Genomic DNA, 17,802 nt, shown 5'->3' with positions numbered 1-17,802 from the left:
GGGGAGCGTGCCCACCAGGACTGCCCACTGTTCAGTAAGCCCCACACAGCGCATGAGAGGAAAGCTAAGCACATGTCAGTTTTGCTTGAGGAACACCCGCTAAGGAAACTGACCCAAGCAGAGCCACAATGCTGCAGACTAGATGCCACATATCAGACAGGGAAACGAGACGCTTCCTTTCTTATTGCTGCTTTTGTGAGTGACCCCAAGCCCAGAACAAGTCTCGCTGGGTTGAGAGGAAGGGTGGCCATGTTCCACTGGAGGCCAGGAAGAGTCAGCTCCATGCCTTTCCAGTGCAGGCTACCACGTTCCTTGAATCCTGGCTTCTCTCATCATGTTCAGAGTCTGCAGCACCATGCCTTCACCTCTTGCCTCTTTCCTTTGCTGGGGAATATCCCATAGATAACCCTGGGACCCTCCACTGAATCCTTGATCGGATGACTTCTACGGAGTCTCCTTTGCTGTTTAAGATAACACGTCCAATGGCCTGGGATTAGGAAGGGGCATGTCGGAGGCTTTTAATCTGCCTCCTATGGCTGGAGAACCGCAAACTCTCCCGCAAACTCTCCCTGTGGGAACAATCACACTGGACTGGACTAAGGCTTTGCTAGATTTCAATGCAGAAGTCCTTGGCACAGGTGAAAGCATACTTTGTTTTTGTCCTTGGTTTGGTTACTTGTTTTTTGTTTTTTTGTTTGTTTTTAAAGATTTATTTATTTATTATGTGTACAGCATTCCTTCCACGTGTGTCCGCAGGCCAGAAGGGGGTGCCGGGTCTCATTATAGATGGCTGTGAGCCACCATGTGGTTGCTGGGAATTGAACTCAGGACCTCTGGAAGAGCAGTCAGTGCTCTTTCCCCAGCCTTTGGTTACTTGTTTTTAAGAAAGAGTCAAGATCTGCTTGGCTGCTTCCAGTACTTGTTCCCCACGGAGGAGCAGTCAAGCCCCAGGACTCAACTAAGGAAGACTTTTCTCTGTGCAGAGCTGGTAACCGAACTACAGTCCCAATGCCTCGATCGTTGCTGGAAAGATCAATACCCCTTCAGCCAACCACAGTGAGGGCTGTGCAAGGGAGGGCCAGGGTGCACAGTGCTCAAAGAGATCCAAGAGGTTCCCCGAGGCTCATCGTGGGGTAGCCTGTGTTTGTCCTAAATCCCTTTGGTAGGTTGCAAGTCAACATTTTAGCAGAGAATACCTTTGTCAAAGCAGGACCAATGTCCAAATTTCATTGACACCATCTCCTCTACTTACAAATCAGCTGAGAAGAACCCAAGCCAAGGACGAATCTAAACTTGAGCTTAAAGGGGACCGAAAAAAAGATACTGATGTCCTTTCTCTTTTCTCATCACACGGAAAGTCAATTGATGCAACTTGGATTTCTGTCTTCTGGGGAGTCTGACTGCTTCAGCCAGGTATTTCTGGGGGAGAGGGAGAGGGCTTTGGCAGTGGGGTATCTGGACACAGGAGAGACATAGAAAAGGCTTGCTTAGACCTCTCATACACCTGTTATCTCTGAGTCACTTTACTGGCCCTGTCTCGAGGGTGGAGGGAGGGATAAAGCAGACACAAGCTTGCCGTCCTGGTGAGCAGTGACGGGGGTGGGGGTGGGGGGAGCGGCTCCTCCCGGCCTGCGAGCTTCTGTGAGAACGACACTTGTATTTGCCTTACCATCTTACACCCTGGGAAGAATGAAGAAACTGAGTCAGTGGAGAGCTGTGGGCCTTGGTTCCTGCTAGGTAGGGAGCAAGCAGCCTGTAGCTGCTGTCAGCAATGGTGGCCCCACCCTTAAAATCCTTCCTTTCTCTCCTGACCTTCCTTCTTTACTTCCTCTCCATCCATTTCATCTTCCTTCCTTCCTTCCTTCCTTCCTTCCTTCCTTCCTTCCTTCGTTCCTTTTGTTTTTTCAAAACAGGGTTTCTCTGTATTGCTTTGGAGCCTGTCCTTTAACTAGTTCTTGTAGACCAGGCTGGCCTTGAACTCAAGAGATCCGCCTGCCTCTTCCTCCCGAGTGCTGGGATTAAAGACGTGCGCCACCAGCGCTTGGCCCATTTTTCTTTTTATATTCTGATTTTCTCTTCTTTCTCATCAAAAGCCAAGCCACTGCAGCCCCCCCCCCCGCACTAAGTAATATTTAGCTCCCAGGGAGCTCATTTCATACTTGAAGGACTAGAGCCCCTAGATCAGCATGGCTAGGAGTGGCCTTGACCGACAGGCCTCTGTACCAGCTAGTCTGCTCCATGCCCAGACAAAAGGGAGTGTACATTTGGTAGCTAGGAGACTGTTGATCCCATGACAGCTCTCCTGTCACCAAAGAAACTCACTCCTCCACTCTGAACCTTGTGTTCTTGTCAGCCATAAATAGGACTAATATTGACTATCTCCTGGTTGGTTATAAGGGACAACTGGAATCACAGTGGAGGGCGTGCTTAATGGTCACTAAAGGTACATTGGCTGCACAGCCCCTGAAATACTGAGTTCTCCCAAGGGCTGGATTTGGAAACACCAGGGCCATGCTGACTAATCAAACCCAGGGACCACTGGCACCGTGGTCAAGCAGGTATTGGGTGGAGGGCTGGGCTGAGGGTCACTGGGCAGCGGGGTGGAGGGCTGGGCTGAGGGCCACTGGGCGGCAGGGTGGAGGGCTGGGCTGAGGGTCACTGGGCAGAGGCTGTTCATTGTTTTCTCCCCTCGGGTGTCACCCTCTCACTCCAGACCAGCCACTGGACTCAAATAATGTTTGTTTCTTTACGATGCTGATGGATCATCCCGTAACATTCCAGGGCCTAATAAGGGGGTGCAGGCTGCTGGGGAGTGAGTCCTGGAATCTCCCTGCCTGTGGCACACCCTGGAAAGAATGGTGAGCTTTAAAGGCTGGGAAGCCCAGAGAAACTTCCCCCAGAACAGACAGAGTCAGTTCCAGCATCAGCAGAGGCTAAGATCTCCATCTACTGAGGTTCTAGGAAGGTAAGCCAAGCACACCCCACAAAGGGAGGCTGGGGTAGATGGAAGGCATTCTACAGGAGGGACCCAGGGCAAGGAGGATCTGAGTCTTCCCAGAAGACAGGGAACCTTCCAGAACTAGAGTTAGAAGAGAAGCAGATAGACTTCATACAGGTATGGCCTCCCTTTCCCAGGACCACATGTGGATACCAAGGGCCGCATCTGGATGGTAGTAAAGGAACTGAGTGTCACAGGCAGAGGAGAGGGTCATCAAGGGACTTCATATCCCGGCAAGTTTATGAAACAGAACAGTTGAGGGAGTGGTAGGTGCGGAGGAAGCTGCGGTCAGTGTGGGTGGAGAGATGCCACCTTCCTAAGGGAACGTCATGGAGGGCTGAACACAGGTATGAGACGTGAGGATGAAAACCAGGGAGTTATTTGAAAGCTAGTGTAGAGCAGCAGCTTCTGCTTCCAGACGAAGGGAACAGGGAAGAGAAGCAAGTTATTTAAAGAGATGACAGAACTTGGACAAAACTCTCCATAAACAACAACAAAACAAAGTCCCAACCCCTGGTCATACGTGGCAGGGAAGCTGCATCCTTGAGCTCTCAGCACGATGGTCACCTGGACAAGGCAGCACAATGACATCACCAGTTGTCATGCCAACATGAATGAGGAAATTCACAAGATCCTGCCCTAGATGGAAAGATGCAGGTGGCTGATGGCTGGTGAGAGACTGGGGGGGGCAGGGGGTGTCCATTTTCCTTTGGCAACCACCTTCCACATAGGTTGTCACATCCAAGGTGGTCAGATCCGGACATATCTATACAAGTAACACTAACCAGAGGCGCGCGCACACACACACTCACACACACACACACACTCACACACACAAACATTTAAAGAAGATGTCATGAATTTGGGAGGGATCCAGAGAGGCACAGGAGGAGGGGGAACAGGGAGGAGTGGTGTGGATGAAGTTCTTAGAAAGAAGAATTAGCAAACAAAACCAGCTTGCTATCCCAGTGGCCGAAAACAAACCTTGCCCTCAACAACTCCTTCACATGTGCACAGAGCTCCCAAAATCAGTTATTTTTCTTGCTTCAGTTTTAAAATATGGAGTAAAATAGCCAAGGGTTCGAGAGGAATAAAAAAACAATGAAGACATCTCAGAGGGACCATATTTGTACATCAAGACCTTAAAAAATTTAAAGGATCTTTAAAAAACTCAAAACTGATAAGCTTTCAGAACCTGAGAAAACTTCAAAATTCACAAAAATTTATAATCTACCATTTGACCATACCAAAAGAGAAAAAACATAAAGCATCCTGGCAGATGTGACAAAATCTGCTAAAATCCATTTGTAATTTTTAATAGTACCAGAGCTTGAAAGGACCTGTTTATGGAGGAGACCATCAGTCAGGAAATTAAGATGCTGTTGGGGGCCACTTACTGTCACGATGATAGCCATTGGTTAGCCACTGCAGACAAGGCTTTTAAATGTAAAAATAAGTAAACGTTGGGTATAAGGTTTTAATAAGAAGCAGCAGTTGTTGGGGTTATTGCCAGCCATAAGATGGTCATGTGTAAGGACTGGGGTCATAGGTCTGTGATGGAAACCTTGCCTAGAATGTGCAAGGCTCTGAGATCTTACAGGAACTCGAAGAAAAAATAAATGACAATACCACACACAACAAAAACAGGACAAAACCAATAAAAGCCATAATTGAAAGAAGATATTTACAACACATGCATCTTATAGAAGATTAGTGTCCACATGTAAAAAAATTCATAGAAATCAATAAGAAAAAGACAAAATGAGCCAGTGTAAATTGATCAGTGTGTGTGCAGATCATTTCCAGAAAAAGAAATCTCAAGTGTTTAAAAAACATTTTAAGATAACTGAATTTCATTACTTGCCAGGAAACCAAGATCAAACAGCAACGAGAAACTATTTTAGGGTCATGGAAGTGACTCGGTGGTAAAGGGGCTTGCCCAGTGATCCCTGGAACCCACATAAAGGCGGAAGGAGAGAACAGATTCCACAAACTGTCCTCAGACCTCCACATGCACACAGTGGCATGCACATGGGAACACATACATATATACATACATACATACATACACACACACACGAGCACACACAGAGATAATACACTTCTAAAGAAGCTATTTTATACCTACCAGATTCACTAAAATATAAAAAATCCGACATTAACATGAACTGCAGGGTATAACCACTATAAAAGAAAGGGAGAGAGAGAGAGAAGAAGAGGTAGTCAAGTGAGTTGGTGCATATACCTTTAATCCCAATGCTGGGTAGGCAAGTGGATCCCTAGGAGTTCAGGGCTAGCCTGATCTACACAGTGAGTTCCAGGATAGCCAGAGCTATGCAGAGAGACTCTGTCTCAAAACAAAACCTAAACCCAAAACAAACAAAAGGGAAGTGGCAAATAATAGTATATTCACTTAATAGAATATTATATAAACATCAAGTGTCCTAGAGCTAAATCATCATATTGATAAATCTCAAAAGTATCCTAGTTCAGGAAAAGCTGAAGACCATTGTATGTAGGTTAGCATCGTTAAGGTAAAAACTGAAAACACACAGAAGGATGAAAACACATTTATTAAGTAACTTTATTGCTTGATAAAGAGAAAAGGGAATAAAGTCAAGGAAGAGATTACACAGGGCTTCCAACATAATCTGTTGGTTTTGACACTTAAAAAATTGGCGGACAATGAGAGCTGACGAGAGGCCAAGGACAATCAAAAAACAAGGTTTTGATCCTACTTCATGTTCTGGCTTTGTGGGAGCCTAGACAGTTTGGATGTTCACCTTCCTAGACCTGGATGGAGAGGGGAGGACCTTGGACTTTCCACAGGGCAGGGAATCCTGACTGCTCTTGGGATTGGAGAGGGAGGAGAAGAGGAGTGGGGGGAGGGGGAGAGGGGCGGGAGGAGGGGGAGGGAAATGGGAGGCGGGGAGGAGGCGGAAATTTTTTTTTTCAATAAAAAAAAAAGAAAAAAAATTGAATCAAGTGCTAGGCAGTGCTGACACACGTCTTTAATCCCAGCACTCAGGAGGCAGAGGCAGGCAGATCTCTGTGAGTTTGAGGCCAAAGAGAGAGAAGTCTGAATATGTCATGAAGCTGGCTGAAGTGTCTGAAGCTGTCCTTCACACTTCGGTTCTGAATGTCCTGGAGTTTGGGACAACCTCACGGCTGGTAGGACCCCAGGGCAGAACCCCGTAGAAGTGAGTGGGCATTTTGTTTCACCCCTGGCTTTGCCTCTCTACTTTCCAGAGAGCTTGGTATAGAATAGTAAATCAGTTTGCCAAATGAACAACACATGAAGAGGCAGGGAGAAGCGTTAGAACACGTGGGTTCTAGACTAGCCCATCAAAACAGCTGCCACTGGGCCCCAGAGACCAACACAATGTCTTTACCTAGGAGGGATTACCTCAAAGCAGGGACAACTCTTACCCTCACCCTACAGGTGAACAAAACAGGCTTCATGGGAGAAAGCATGGCCCAGAGAATAGTGATTAGAATTGAATCTGCATTTCACACACACACACACACACAAATCTGGATTTTTAAGTTATAAGTGGCTCCAGATACCCTAAAATAACACACAGGACCAGACTGAGGGTGGTGGTTCCCAGCACCTGAGAAGCAGCACATACAGGAAGCACACAGTGAGGAAAAGGGAGGGCATCACCAAGGAGGCGATAGTTGAAGCTGGTGTTGAAGAAGTACATGCAGACAGATTTCAGGATCCAGCTCTTTCTCCACCACGTGCCCTGATGGCATTGGAAGGATCCATGGCTGTGAGCAGAACCCAAGCGCACAGGACCGAGATCACAGACAGATAGATATAGCTGGTTTGGATATAACCTTCTGTTTGAGAAAGTTTATTCTCTTATATACAGAGGGGGAAAATATCTTCTTTAAAAATCATGATACCAGCTGAGTATGGCAGCCCAAGCCTATAACCCCAGAGCTCAGGCAGGAGGATCTCAAGTTCAGAAGCAGCCTGGGCTGCAGGGTTACACAGTGTCTCAGAAATAAGAGGGTGTGGAACGAGAACGTAACTGTATACTCTTTAGTAGTGACTATGGTTCCTGGAGCAGTTTCTGTATGCAGGGCACTGGGTTAAGTCTTTGTGGGTTTTATTACCTTTAAGTCTCACACCAACCCTGTGAGGCCGGCACTGTTTTGTCCCCTTTCAGGGATGAGGAAACCCAGGCTTACAGAGTGTGTGTACGAAGTCCTCAGGGGTTAGTACATGGGGACACCGAGACAGAAGCCGCAGTTGTCAGTTCCCAGTGCATGTGTTTAACCACTGCCTCTCCCAAGCACAGACAGCCAATTAAGGCAACAAGGGTTTAATTGCTCTCAATTGGAAGGATAAATGAGAATGTGCTACAAGCATCGACCGTGGAAACCAAGCTATCATTACGTTCATGAGCACCTATCACACGGGCACAGCTCCATAAATGCTTGTGAAATGAGGTGGCATTTACCTCTAGGAAATGGGAACCAAATGACACATTTCCCTGGTGCAAAGCAATGGAAACTCCCAGAAGGCCAATGGGACACACGGAGCAGCTCCCCAAGCTTCCTGGCACATGGATTCTCAAGATGAGTTCCGGAACCCCTCAGCCAGGCTTTGGCTCCTGTGGAGGGAGCTCTGTTTCTGAGCAAGCCTCCTCTGTGATGGACTGAGCCAGGACACACGGGAGCTCCCAACCCCATATCAGTGGCAAATGCCATTCCAGTCAGGTCAGGAGTGGATGCCAGGAAGTGGCCCTTGTCCCTGGGGGTGGGGATGGACGCTCCTGTGTGTTCTAGCTCAGCCCCTCACAGAAGAGGCTCACCCTAAAATTCGTCGCTGGATCAGAATCCAGTGCCCTCCCAAACAGTTCTCACAATGAACCCGAAATGAGAACAAAAAAGATCGGACATGAATCTCCTTTCAAGTAGAAAGAGACAAGAAGACTCCAGCTTTCTCCTGGGAAAAGTCATCAGTTCTGGGATCTAGGGTTCGTTTTATGCAGGTCTTCCTTCAGTAAATATTACCCAACACTTGCTGGGTGCAGGAGAGGTCTTGCCCACCTAGGAGTGTACTCAAACTCAGAAACTAAGAAAGTGCCGCAGGGTGGGATCAGATGAGCCAAACACAAGCCAAGATTCCTACCCCCCACTCCGAAGCTAACAACAGAGAAGGGAACCGAGAACAGGCTAGCAAGCTTAGCGATTTACAAAAGGCACGTCTTAGGAGAGGGGAACAGAAGAAACAAACACTGAGAGAGCGAAGAAAAAGAGCAGGGGAGAGAAGAGAGGGCATGGGAAAAGGCGGAAGGACGCAGCATCCTGACTGGATTCTCCCTGGGGCCCCGTCCACACTACTCTGGTCACTTTTTTTTTTTTTGGTTTTTTTCGAGACAAAGTTTCTCTGTGGCTTTGGAGCCTATCCTGGAACTAGCTCTGTAGACCAGGCTGGTCTCGAACTCACAGAGATCCGCCTGCCTCTGCCTCCCAAGTGCTGGGATTAAAGGCGTGTGCCACCATCACCCGGCTCTCTGGTCACGTTTTAATTAGTTACATGAATTTTCCATTGCCTTAAACAAGAGCTTCTCTCTGATTAATGTTCGAAACAGCTGGCCGATTTTAATCATGACAAACACGATGATCCCGGCTATGATGGCCTGAGCTACTAAAAGCAGAACATAAAGACCCCAGTAGAGGCTGTGATCGGAACCTTCACTCTTGGCCACTAGTTGGACCCACGCGCGGGACTGCGAGCTGTGAGGCAGCTGGGATGGGGCGGGGGCTTCCAGGGTGTTCTCGGCTAGAGGGTTGAGAGGCAGGCGTCGAGGGTGCGGGCACCATGGGTCACCCTGCAGTAGGTCCCAGAACGACAGGCCCGCGCGTGGCTCCGGGCCATGGCACTGCGGGGGCTCTTCTCGGCTCAGGAGGTCTTGATGATGCTGCAGCCACTGGAGGAAGGGCCACAGACCACAGTCGCAGAGCCAGGGGTTGTGACCCAGCAGGACCTGAGTCAGCTGGGGCAGGGCCGCGAACACATCTCCAGGCAGCATCTCCAGCTGGTTGTGCTCCAGCTGCACGGTCTCCAGGCTGCTGAGGTTGAGGAAGAGCGCGCGGGGCAGGGTCCGCAGCCGGTTGTGGCGCAGCGACACCTGGCGCAGGCGGCCGAGGTTGCGCAACGCGTCGTCCCGGAGCCCGGTCAGGGCGTTAGAGTGCAGGGCGAGCACGCGCAGCTCAGCCAGACCCAGGAACGCACCGCGCGGGAGCGCGCTCAGACGCGGGTTCCGCGTCACTCCCAGCGTCTGCAGGCCGCTCAAGTTGCGGAAGAAGGCGGCGGGCAGCGTGCGCAGCTGGGTGCGGTTCAGCCACAGCTCCCGCAGACCGGCCATCTCCCCGAACAGCACCTCCGGCAGCTCCTCCAGAGGGTTCTCGAACAGGGTCAGCCAAGTCAGGCGGCTGGTATTAAGGAAGAGCGCGTGTGGCAAAGAAACCAGGCGGTTTCTGGACAGAGTCAAGGAGCCCAGGTTTCCGAGGCTGTCGAAGGCACCGGGTGCGACAGAATAGAGGTGATTCCGGTCCAATCTCAGCACAGTCAGGGCGCCCAGGTTATCCAGAAGCCCTGAATCCACAGACGCAAGCTGGTTTGAGTAGAGCAGCAGTGTCTCTAGTTTAACCTGCGCCCCAAGCAATCCCTTGGGCAGGTGGGTCAGGTTGTTTCCCGATAAGTCCAACACCTTCAGCTTCCGCAGGCTCATGAAAAGGTTAGCAGGAAGAAAAGAGAGCTGATTCTGGTTCAAACAGAGCTCCTGCAGGTTAAGCAGGTTCTGAAACAGGTTTTGGTCAAGATCCCTTAGTGAATTGTGGTCCAAGAACAACTGTTCCAAGAGCACTGTTTTATCCAGGAGCGCGCCTGGAAGATGAGAGATTCTGTTGCGCGTCAACCTGAGGGTTTTTAGTTTTATCAGGTCATTGAAGGTGCCGGGGTCGATGGCGGAAACGTGGCTGTTTGAGAGCATCAGGCGCTGCAGGACTGTCATGCCACTGAAGCTGTGGTTCCGCAAAACGCCCTGATCCATTCGGAAGAATACCATGTGTGTGAGGTTCCTGGGCAGACCCAGCGCGGCGATGCTACCCACGCTGCCGCCCGAGCACTGCACCGCATCGCGGACCTCACACTTGCAGGATTTAGGGCAGGGGAAGGTCTGGGTACGCACGAGTGCGAGCACCGTACAAAACAGGGCGCTCCTTAGCATGTCTGAAAGACAATGACACAAGGCTCAGATCAGATCTTGGAGACTGGCATCTGCTGCAAGCAAAGCTCTTTGGCCAGCATTCTCACTGCCTTGGAATGTTGCCCAAATACAACCAAGTCTCCCTTCATTCTTACAAGGGTCGATTAAAAAATAAGCTACTTTTCTATTCAGTTTATGTGGGTGCTGGAGATTCTAGCTCATGCTTGCCGGGTACATATTCTTACCTACTGAGCCATCTCCCCAGTTCTCGGTTTAGAGCACTGAAATTTGGACATCTTCAAGCTACAGAAAGAATACCTTAAACTCTTTAGAAAATGAATTAAAATTCTCTCGGTCATGTTCAGTCATCACAAAGTAGTGTCTGCTGGGAAGACTGGCTGTGCTACCGAGTCTACTGACTTAAGCAGGGCTGGCTCTACCCAACAACCAGGAAGGGAACAGCAAGACCCACTCCATTTTCTTACAACCAAAAATTTAAAGAACCAACACCCAACAACACAGTGCATCTTCCTTTAACCTCCAAGCACAGTGGAGCAGGTGATAATGCCCGAGGCTTTATGTTATGCGTCTCTGCGCTTTGCTCTGTTAGCATGAGGAGGGCGGTGTGCTGAGCGCTTCAACACATTAAGTAACTTAAGTCACACAGAATTTGAAGGTGGTCTTTCTGACTCACACATTATTTAAATAATGAGCTGTTTGCTTCTAAGCCAAGCGGCTTAATGAAAACTACTCTGTGCACTGAATTAACTGGAACACACAGCAATACTATTTACCCAATGTTTCCCAAGGAAAAATTTGTACCAGATCCCCTTTTGCCCCATACGAACTGTAATTATATAACTAATTTAAAGAACATTTGGCCTTACCTGAAGTGGCTTCTGTACCCTGGACTGACTGAAATGCTGCTTACAGCTGGGCCTGTGACTCGGCACTTCATAGAGGAAGAGGGAGTCTTCCTGCATCCGGAGGATAAAGACCTTGCCAGAAAAAAAAAGTCATGGAAGACTATCTCAAGAAGGCATATTCTAGGTTTTAATGACAAGAACTTTCAAACTGTGAGAGCCCATGTTAAAGAATCCTACTGCTGAAGCTACATATTTGGTAGAAGGCAGAATTTTCCCCATAAATGGCAAGCTAAGACTATTAAGAAAGTTTGGGGATGTATGGATCATTGCAGCAGTCACACCAATAGATTATACACACACACACTCACTTGGTATGTATTGAGCATGGGTGCATATATACCACAGCCCCACTTCTGTCAGAAAACTTAGGCAGTCAGTTCTCCGCTTCCACTATGTGGATTCCAAGGACTTGAACTCATGCCATCAAGCCTAGAGGCACCTTTACCTGCTGACCCATCTCCTTTGCCCAACGTTTTATTTTTTAAAATAAGGCTAATGTCACCCCCCCTCTTTGATGACTAGTCTAGCCATCGCCAAACATGTTTACTAATGGCCTTGTTCAAGAGTTCTTGTTCAGTGTACTGTAACGTCCAACTGCCCACCACAGTGTACTTATGCTCACGCCTCTTGCTTATGCTTGGATTCTTTCGATCTTTGTCATTCATATTGTTTCCATGACCGCCTATCCCTCACCTGGCACAGCTCAGGCCCAGCCTAAAGAGAGCAAAACAGCACAGCAGTGCACCAACCTATTGTCTCAAATGGGTTTGAACTTTGTGTTTCTGTTTATGATGAACTTGACCTCTTTTTTTTACAATGAAGTCCTGTGCTCCAGCTTTTGAGAAAATTGGGTTTGCCTTTCCACACACCTATTTTTCCTCTTTGTTAGACAGTCTTGCTATGTAGCCCAGGCTAGCTTCAAATTTATAATCTTCTGTCCTCAATGTTCCGAATTTTGGGATCACAGAGAATGTACCATGATACCCAGTTGTTTTCAATTTTGTATATGCAGACATTCTTAATACTACTAACCTATTGTCAAGTCACAGGTGTTAAGAAATCCTTCCAAGGCAGAATACCCCCCACCAACTAATGCTCTAATGCCCTTTTCCTTAGCATTCAGATCTCTAGGAGATAAGCAGCTTCCTTTGTATGTACCTAAGAGGCAGAGTTACTTTAAATGTACTCTTATCATTAATTTCCATTTTAAACAAAGTTCATGATTCTTCAACTCATTTAGAAACAAAGACCCAAGGTTTAGGGAGACAGCACAGTCAGCAAAATGCTTGCCTTACAAACATGAAGACTCAATACATTCAGAGAACTCACAGAAGCCAGGCATGGTAGTCAGAGATCCCTGGAGCATGCTGGTCAGCCATATACTGGTAAGCAGACCTTACCTCAAGACACCCATTATATATACAACGCTCAGCTGAGATTATAGAAGGGGGAGTGCTTAAGAAGTGCTTCCTACAGTTGGGAAAGAGGCCCCCTCGATGTATACAAGCACACAGACTGTTGTCCCCCTTCCCCCCTCCTGTGGTGGAGATTGAACCCAGGGCTTTGTATGGGCCAGGCAGGGCAAAGCCTTCTACCACTGACTGAGCTAAGTGTATTCAAGCCCCGCAATGGACTTTTAAACTGGAACCACCTAGTTCTAGTTCTGAATTACAGGACCAAAACAATACCTTTTAAGGTCTGATGGGTTCCTCTAGTTCTCCCCAGGAGAAGCAACTCTAGAGCCCCAAACTGCCATCCTAATTGCAATCTGCAGTCAGCCCTTCCCCAAACCAGCCTTCCTCTCTACCACCCACTCGGGTAATTATAGTCAATACAGTTGACTCTGGAATCTGGATTCTTGTTTTTCCTTAAGGGCTCCTTTGGCTGCCCAAGGCACACTACACCGACTACTGACAGATTGTGTCTCTAGCATTATTTTCAGCATTTCCCTCCCATCCCCTGATGTTTACCACGCAAATCTATGTTCTGTGTAACTGCAACTTCCCTAAGGCACAGGCCAAAGGGTCACATGGAAACACTGTACTGTAATTCCAAATCAGGGAAAAAAAGAAACAGAAGAAAAAGAAAAAAGAAAAGAAACTAAGTAATGGATCCTGAGAGAGCTGCATTTACATACTAAAAAAAAGAAAAATCAAAACAAGTATGTAAAACCCAGAAAAATTTAATTTATTAAAATTTTTATTTTGAATAGCTTCAATCAAAAAGATCTCATAAGGTTATTTACAATGCTGAATGTACAATTGTGAATATCTACCTTTCTGACATCGGGGTACCATTCTTGAGCAGCAATACAATTTTAAAAATATAAAGATGTGGTATCATTCTGATATATAAAGTTACTTAAAAAATTCACGGTCTTAGGGAGTTCACAAATCATAACAGGAAGTAACTTTTATTAATTTCATGTGCACATAATTACCAAATTGTAATACATTAAAAATACATGTAAATGTCCAGACTGTACAAAAGTTAATACCCTATCTCGTTAAAAGTTCCCAGTAACCTCCCACCATAAATATACAAAACCCTTTTCTTAGACACATCAAATCTGCATGCATAAAATTAGATGTTGCTCCTCACTGCATATGAGCTCTTGCTGCTTTTGGAACAGGTTTTACATATGTGTATTATATATTATATATATTATATGCCACATATAATATATATAATATAATACACATCTATATATATATGACACATTATTTACCATGCCTTTGAAACTGTGCAGAACTTTCATCAACATGGGAAACAAAATAAATAGTGTAAAAACATTAACAGGTTTACTTAAATGCAAGTGCAATTTGGAAATCTTCCAAATCTCAGGCTTATAAAACTTATAAAAGTACTGGTTTATTGTTGGTTTTTCCACTCACTCAAGCACTATCTGCAGCATTGCTATACAGCAGTTGGTGCTGGAAGATAGAAAACAGTTACCACTATTTGTTTATATTTGATGGAGGAAAACAACTTTAAACAACCCTGAGGGAGACCCACATTAAAAAATCTTATTTATTTAAAAAGTTAAAAAGTTACATATCATTATTTAACAATTACTTTCCTGGACATTTCTGTCCTTTAAGTATGTGCATAAATAAAATTTAAATCAGCAATATTATCAATCTTAATACATCAAAATAATATATGTACAGATTTTAAAATTTAGGTCTGTATATACTCAAATAATTTAATGTAAAATCCAGGACCCAAATCTCTATGTGACGGTGACCTACAGAAGACTCCGTCTACCTACGGTACTAAGCAGGACCCATGTCTGAACTCACAGACATTCCACAAACAATATTCTCACTGGAACAACCTACCCTGTCTATGTTCAAATCTAACTTCCTACAAATGCTTTCTCTCACCTACATAAAACCTTGTTTCCTTTGTGAACAACACAGACAGATGAAATATAAACCCTTATCAACTCTAAATATTAAAAAGAGTATGTGTCAAAAATAGCCTTTTATGACCATTCTCTTGAGGGTGTTAAATACAATTGATATTGGGTTTCTAAGCTGCAGCTAGAAATTAATTATATGCTTCTGCATTTAAACCAAAAAAAAAAAAAAAAGACTTAACAATTCAGAAAAATCACTAAGAATAATATGAGCATTATTTGAAATGAATATGGACAATATAAAACAACAGAGAATAAGTAATTATAGAAAATAGTGCTAATTCACAGCTCAAGAGGTCTAAGATGCATAGCTTCATAGAATCATTCATGGGACAATTGTTCTTATCATCTAACATATAGTAATATCATACATTTTGTTGGAAAAATTCGATTATGTGTTTTGTAAGAATCACTAGTGGCAATAGCAGTAACAGTGATCCTGAGAATAATTTACATTTTTTTCTACAATTATCAAACATCATTCAGGTCTCTGCAACACAAAAATAATAAAAAAAAAAAATGGTTCCAGAAATCTGGGTAACAACATCTGGTAAACTGGTTAAGTATGTACTGGTAACATCTGGTAAACTGGTAAGTATGTACTGGTAACATCTGGTAAACTGGTAAGTATGTACTGGGACAGTATGATCAACTACGAGTGAAAAATGTAACATGTGGTTAGCTAAGAAAGAACATAGAATAACCTCACACTGCTTCACTAATTCAGGGTCCGTTTTTATAGCAATGCCAGCTCCCCAAGTTCATCATAACTGTGGGCACGGCCAAACTCCCAAGTCCTACCTAGGAAGGCATTGTGGAAGTTCTTTGAGAACTGAACATTAATCAGATTAATCACACAAGCGTGAAAAATGCTTTCTACATTTCTTTTGGCTCAATAAATGTGTATACTTTATTTTCTCAAGCTCACTTGTAACAAAACAGGCATGCGCTGACCTCTGGTGCCACGTAATGGCATAAAACAAGCTCTACTCACGTTCACATTGCTTTGTAAAAGCCACACTCAGTATTCACTGAGCAGAGCCATACACCAAGGTTAAGCTCTAACTCAAAAACCAAACCAACAACAACAACCAAACCAAACAACAAATTTATCCTATTCCTTTAGGTTATAAAAAGAGAGAGCGAGCATTTAAAATGATATAAATCCTGAAAGAAAAACAAACAGCGGGTATGAAGAGATGCGAGGTCTACCACCAAGAGAAAGGATCATCTCTCTCTGCATGCATGTATTTTGAGACAGGGCTCTACTCTAGGATATCCCTGGACTAAGGACACTCCTCCTGCCTCAGTCTCCTGTGTAGGAGTACAGGCCTGTATCACCATGCCTGACTCAGAAATAAAACTTTTCTAGTGACAAAGAACGTTTTTAATGAGGCCAACTGGGCTGTTGATGTCGGACACGGCATGAGACCCACAAATGTTACAAAAGCTATCAAGACAGCAGAGAAGCACCTTGCTGGCTAGAAAGTGATACCAGACAGTCTACACACAATATAAAACCAGAAATGGAAGTTACCTGAGATGCTCTACCAACAATAACACACAAACTCACTCCTTCTTCAGAAACTGGTATATGTAACATAGAATTCTTTGGGAGAAACACTGGAATCAAAACAGACTTCAACCTATTTTCATTCACGGAAGGCTAATCACAATTAACAACCATAAATTTTTAACAGTCCCAATTTAGGGTCTATATATAAAAGGAACTAGCTAATAAAGGGCTTGTGAAAATTAAAGAGGCAGACTAGTGTCAAAAGGTAAAAATTTAAAAAACCTAACAGCTCTCTCATACCCAATATAAAGTGTATATCATATTTAGGTTACTGCATGAAGATCTAGCCAGACTGATAGCTAATAACTGTGAGGCAAATGCCCTTTTACTGTTTTTTTTTTTTTTTTTAATCAACTACTGTCTTATGAGAGGGATATAAACTGAAACAGTGCCATTCTGACACCTAGCATCACATCCTCCTGAACACTGTCTCTCGCACAGCAGGGACGGTCTCTGCTATGCTATGGTGCTGATCTGACATGATCCATTCTCCTTTACTGCAGTTTTGGCTTCCGTCGTGGTCTGAGGCTTAGGTGGCCATTCAGGGTCATCTCGGAGCTCCTGCGCCAGGTACATGTATTTTGCTTTTGGTGTCTTCTTTCTGCAGCTCAAGGCCCAGGACAAGCAACATTTTCCCCACCGATCCACTGACTCCTGGGAAAGGAAAAACATCCTGAGTAAGGGCTTATTTGTTAACATATGTGTTGTGCATAGAACAACATGAAATAACTTCTGAGTACAACAAATAACTAGGAAAAACTTTATTCAAAAAGGTCAGCTTTCAATTTAGGAACAGATTGTTTTTAAACAGGACTTTCCCCAGCTCCTTTAGTTTTGTGCACATATGTTCTTATGCTATTTAAGTAGCTTTTCCTAGCAGAAAACACCTCGTATATTATGAGTAACTTTAAACTACTCAGGAAGTATTTTTTTAATATTTGATTTGGAAATCCTCAAATTCTATCCCAAATTATTTTTTATATTGATACCTAGCAATCACTTTTAGAAGAAAGTGACCATTGAAAGACATCATTGTTACTGCTAATAGCCTTTTCAAAAGACAATGCCTGAGGTAAACACCAGAATCTCACTGTCACATTAAAAAAAACTATTATTTAAAACCCATCTCCAGCCAGGCATGGCGGCACAAACCTGCAATCCCAGCTTGGGTGCTGTGGTGGTTTGTTTTGGTCACGTTAACACAGACAGGTCAGAGTCATCGGCAAGAAGAAGCCTCAACCGAGAAAATGCCTGTAGGCAAGTCTGTGGGCATTTTCTTGACTAAAGATTAATGTGGGAGGGACCAGATGACTGGGGGTGCTGCCACCAGAAAGCAAACTGAGCAAGCTATGGGGAACAAGGCAGTAAGCAATGTTCCCCACAGTCTCTGCTTCAGTTCCTGCCTTGGCTTCCCCTGATGATAGACTGTAACCTCTAGGTCAAATAAGCCCTTTCCTCCCCAAGTTACTTTTGGTCATGGTATTTATCACAGCAATAAAAACCCAACTCAACACAACTACATAGTAATTCTGTTTTTAAAAAAAAAAAAAAATAACGCCATACACTCAATGATATAAAACTGCTGTCTCCCTAGTGTTCCACAATGGGAAGAAGATGCACAGTGAGAACCGGGCTGCAGATATGGCTCAGTG

The 17,802-nt window shown here is 45.0% G+C and overlaps 2 protein-coding genes across 5 annotated transcripts in view; both read right to left on the bottom strand.

Annotated features, from left to right (window-relative positions):
• Window positions 1-8,544: 8,544 nt before the first annotated feature.
• On the bottom strand, window positions 8,545-10,248 carry Gp5 (glycoprotein V platelet). The gene has a single exon (XM_057763401.1). The coding sequence runs from the start codon at window positions 10,246-10,248 to the stop codon at window positions 8,545-8,547; it is 1,704 nt and encodes a 567-aa protein (XP_057619384.1).
• A 3,083-nt stretch (window positions 10,249-13,331) lies between these two features.
• The window catches only part of Atp13a3 (ATPase 13A3), an 85,771-nt gene continuing 81,300 nt past the window's right edge, over window positions 13,332-17,802 (bottom strand). For all 4 annotated transcript variants that reach the window (XM_057764047.1, XM_057764046.1, XM_057764049.1 and 1 more), the window contains one exon: window positions 13,332-16,804. In XM_057764047.1, the coding sequence (XP_057620030.1) occupies window positions 16,607-16,804 (198 nt within the window). In that variant the 3' untranslated portion in view covers window positions 13,332-16,606. The remainder of the gene's footprint in view (window positions 16,805-17,802) is intronic.

This window comes from Chionomys nivalis, chromosome 3, assembly GCF_950005125.1.
Source record: "Chionomys nivalis chromosome 3, mChiNiv1.1, whole genome shotgun sequence".
Taxonomy (NCBI): Eukaryota; Metazoa; Chordata; class Mammalia; order Rodentia; family Cricetidae; genus Chionomys; species Chionomys nivalis.
The sequence above is the reverse complement of the archived record's forward strand: the minus strand, read 5'-3'. Positions and strand labels throughout refer to the sequence as shown.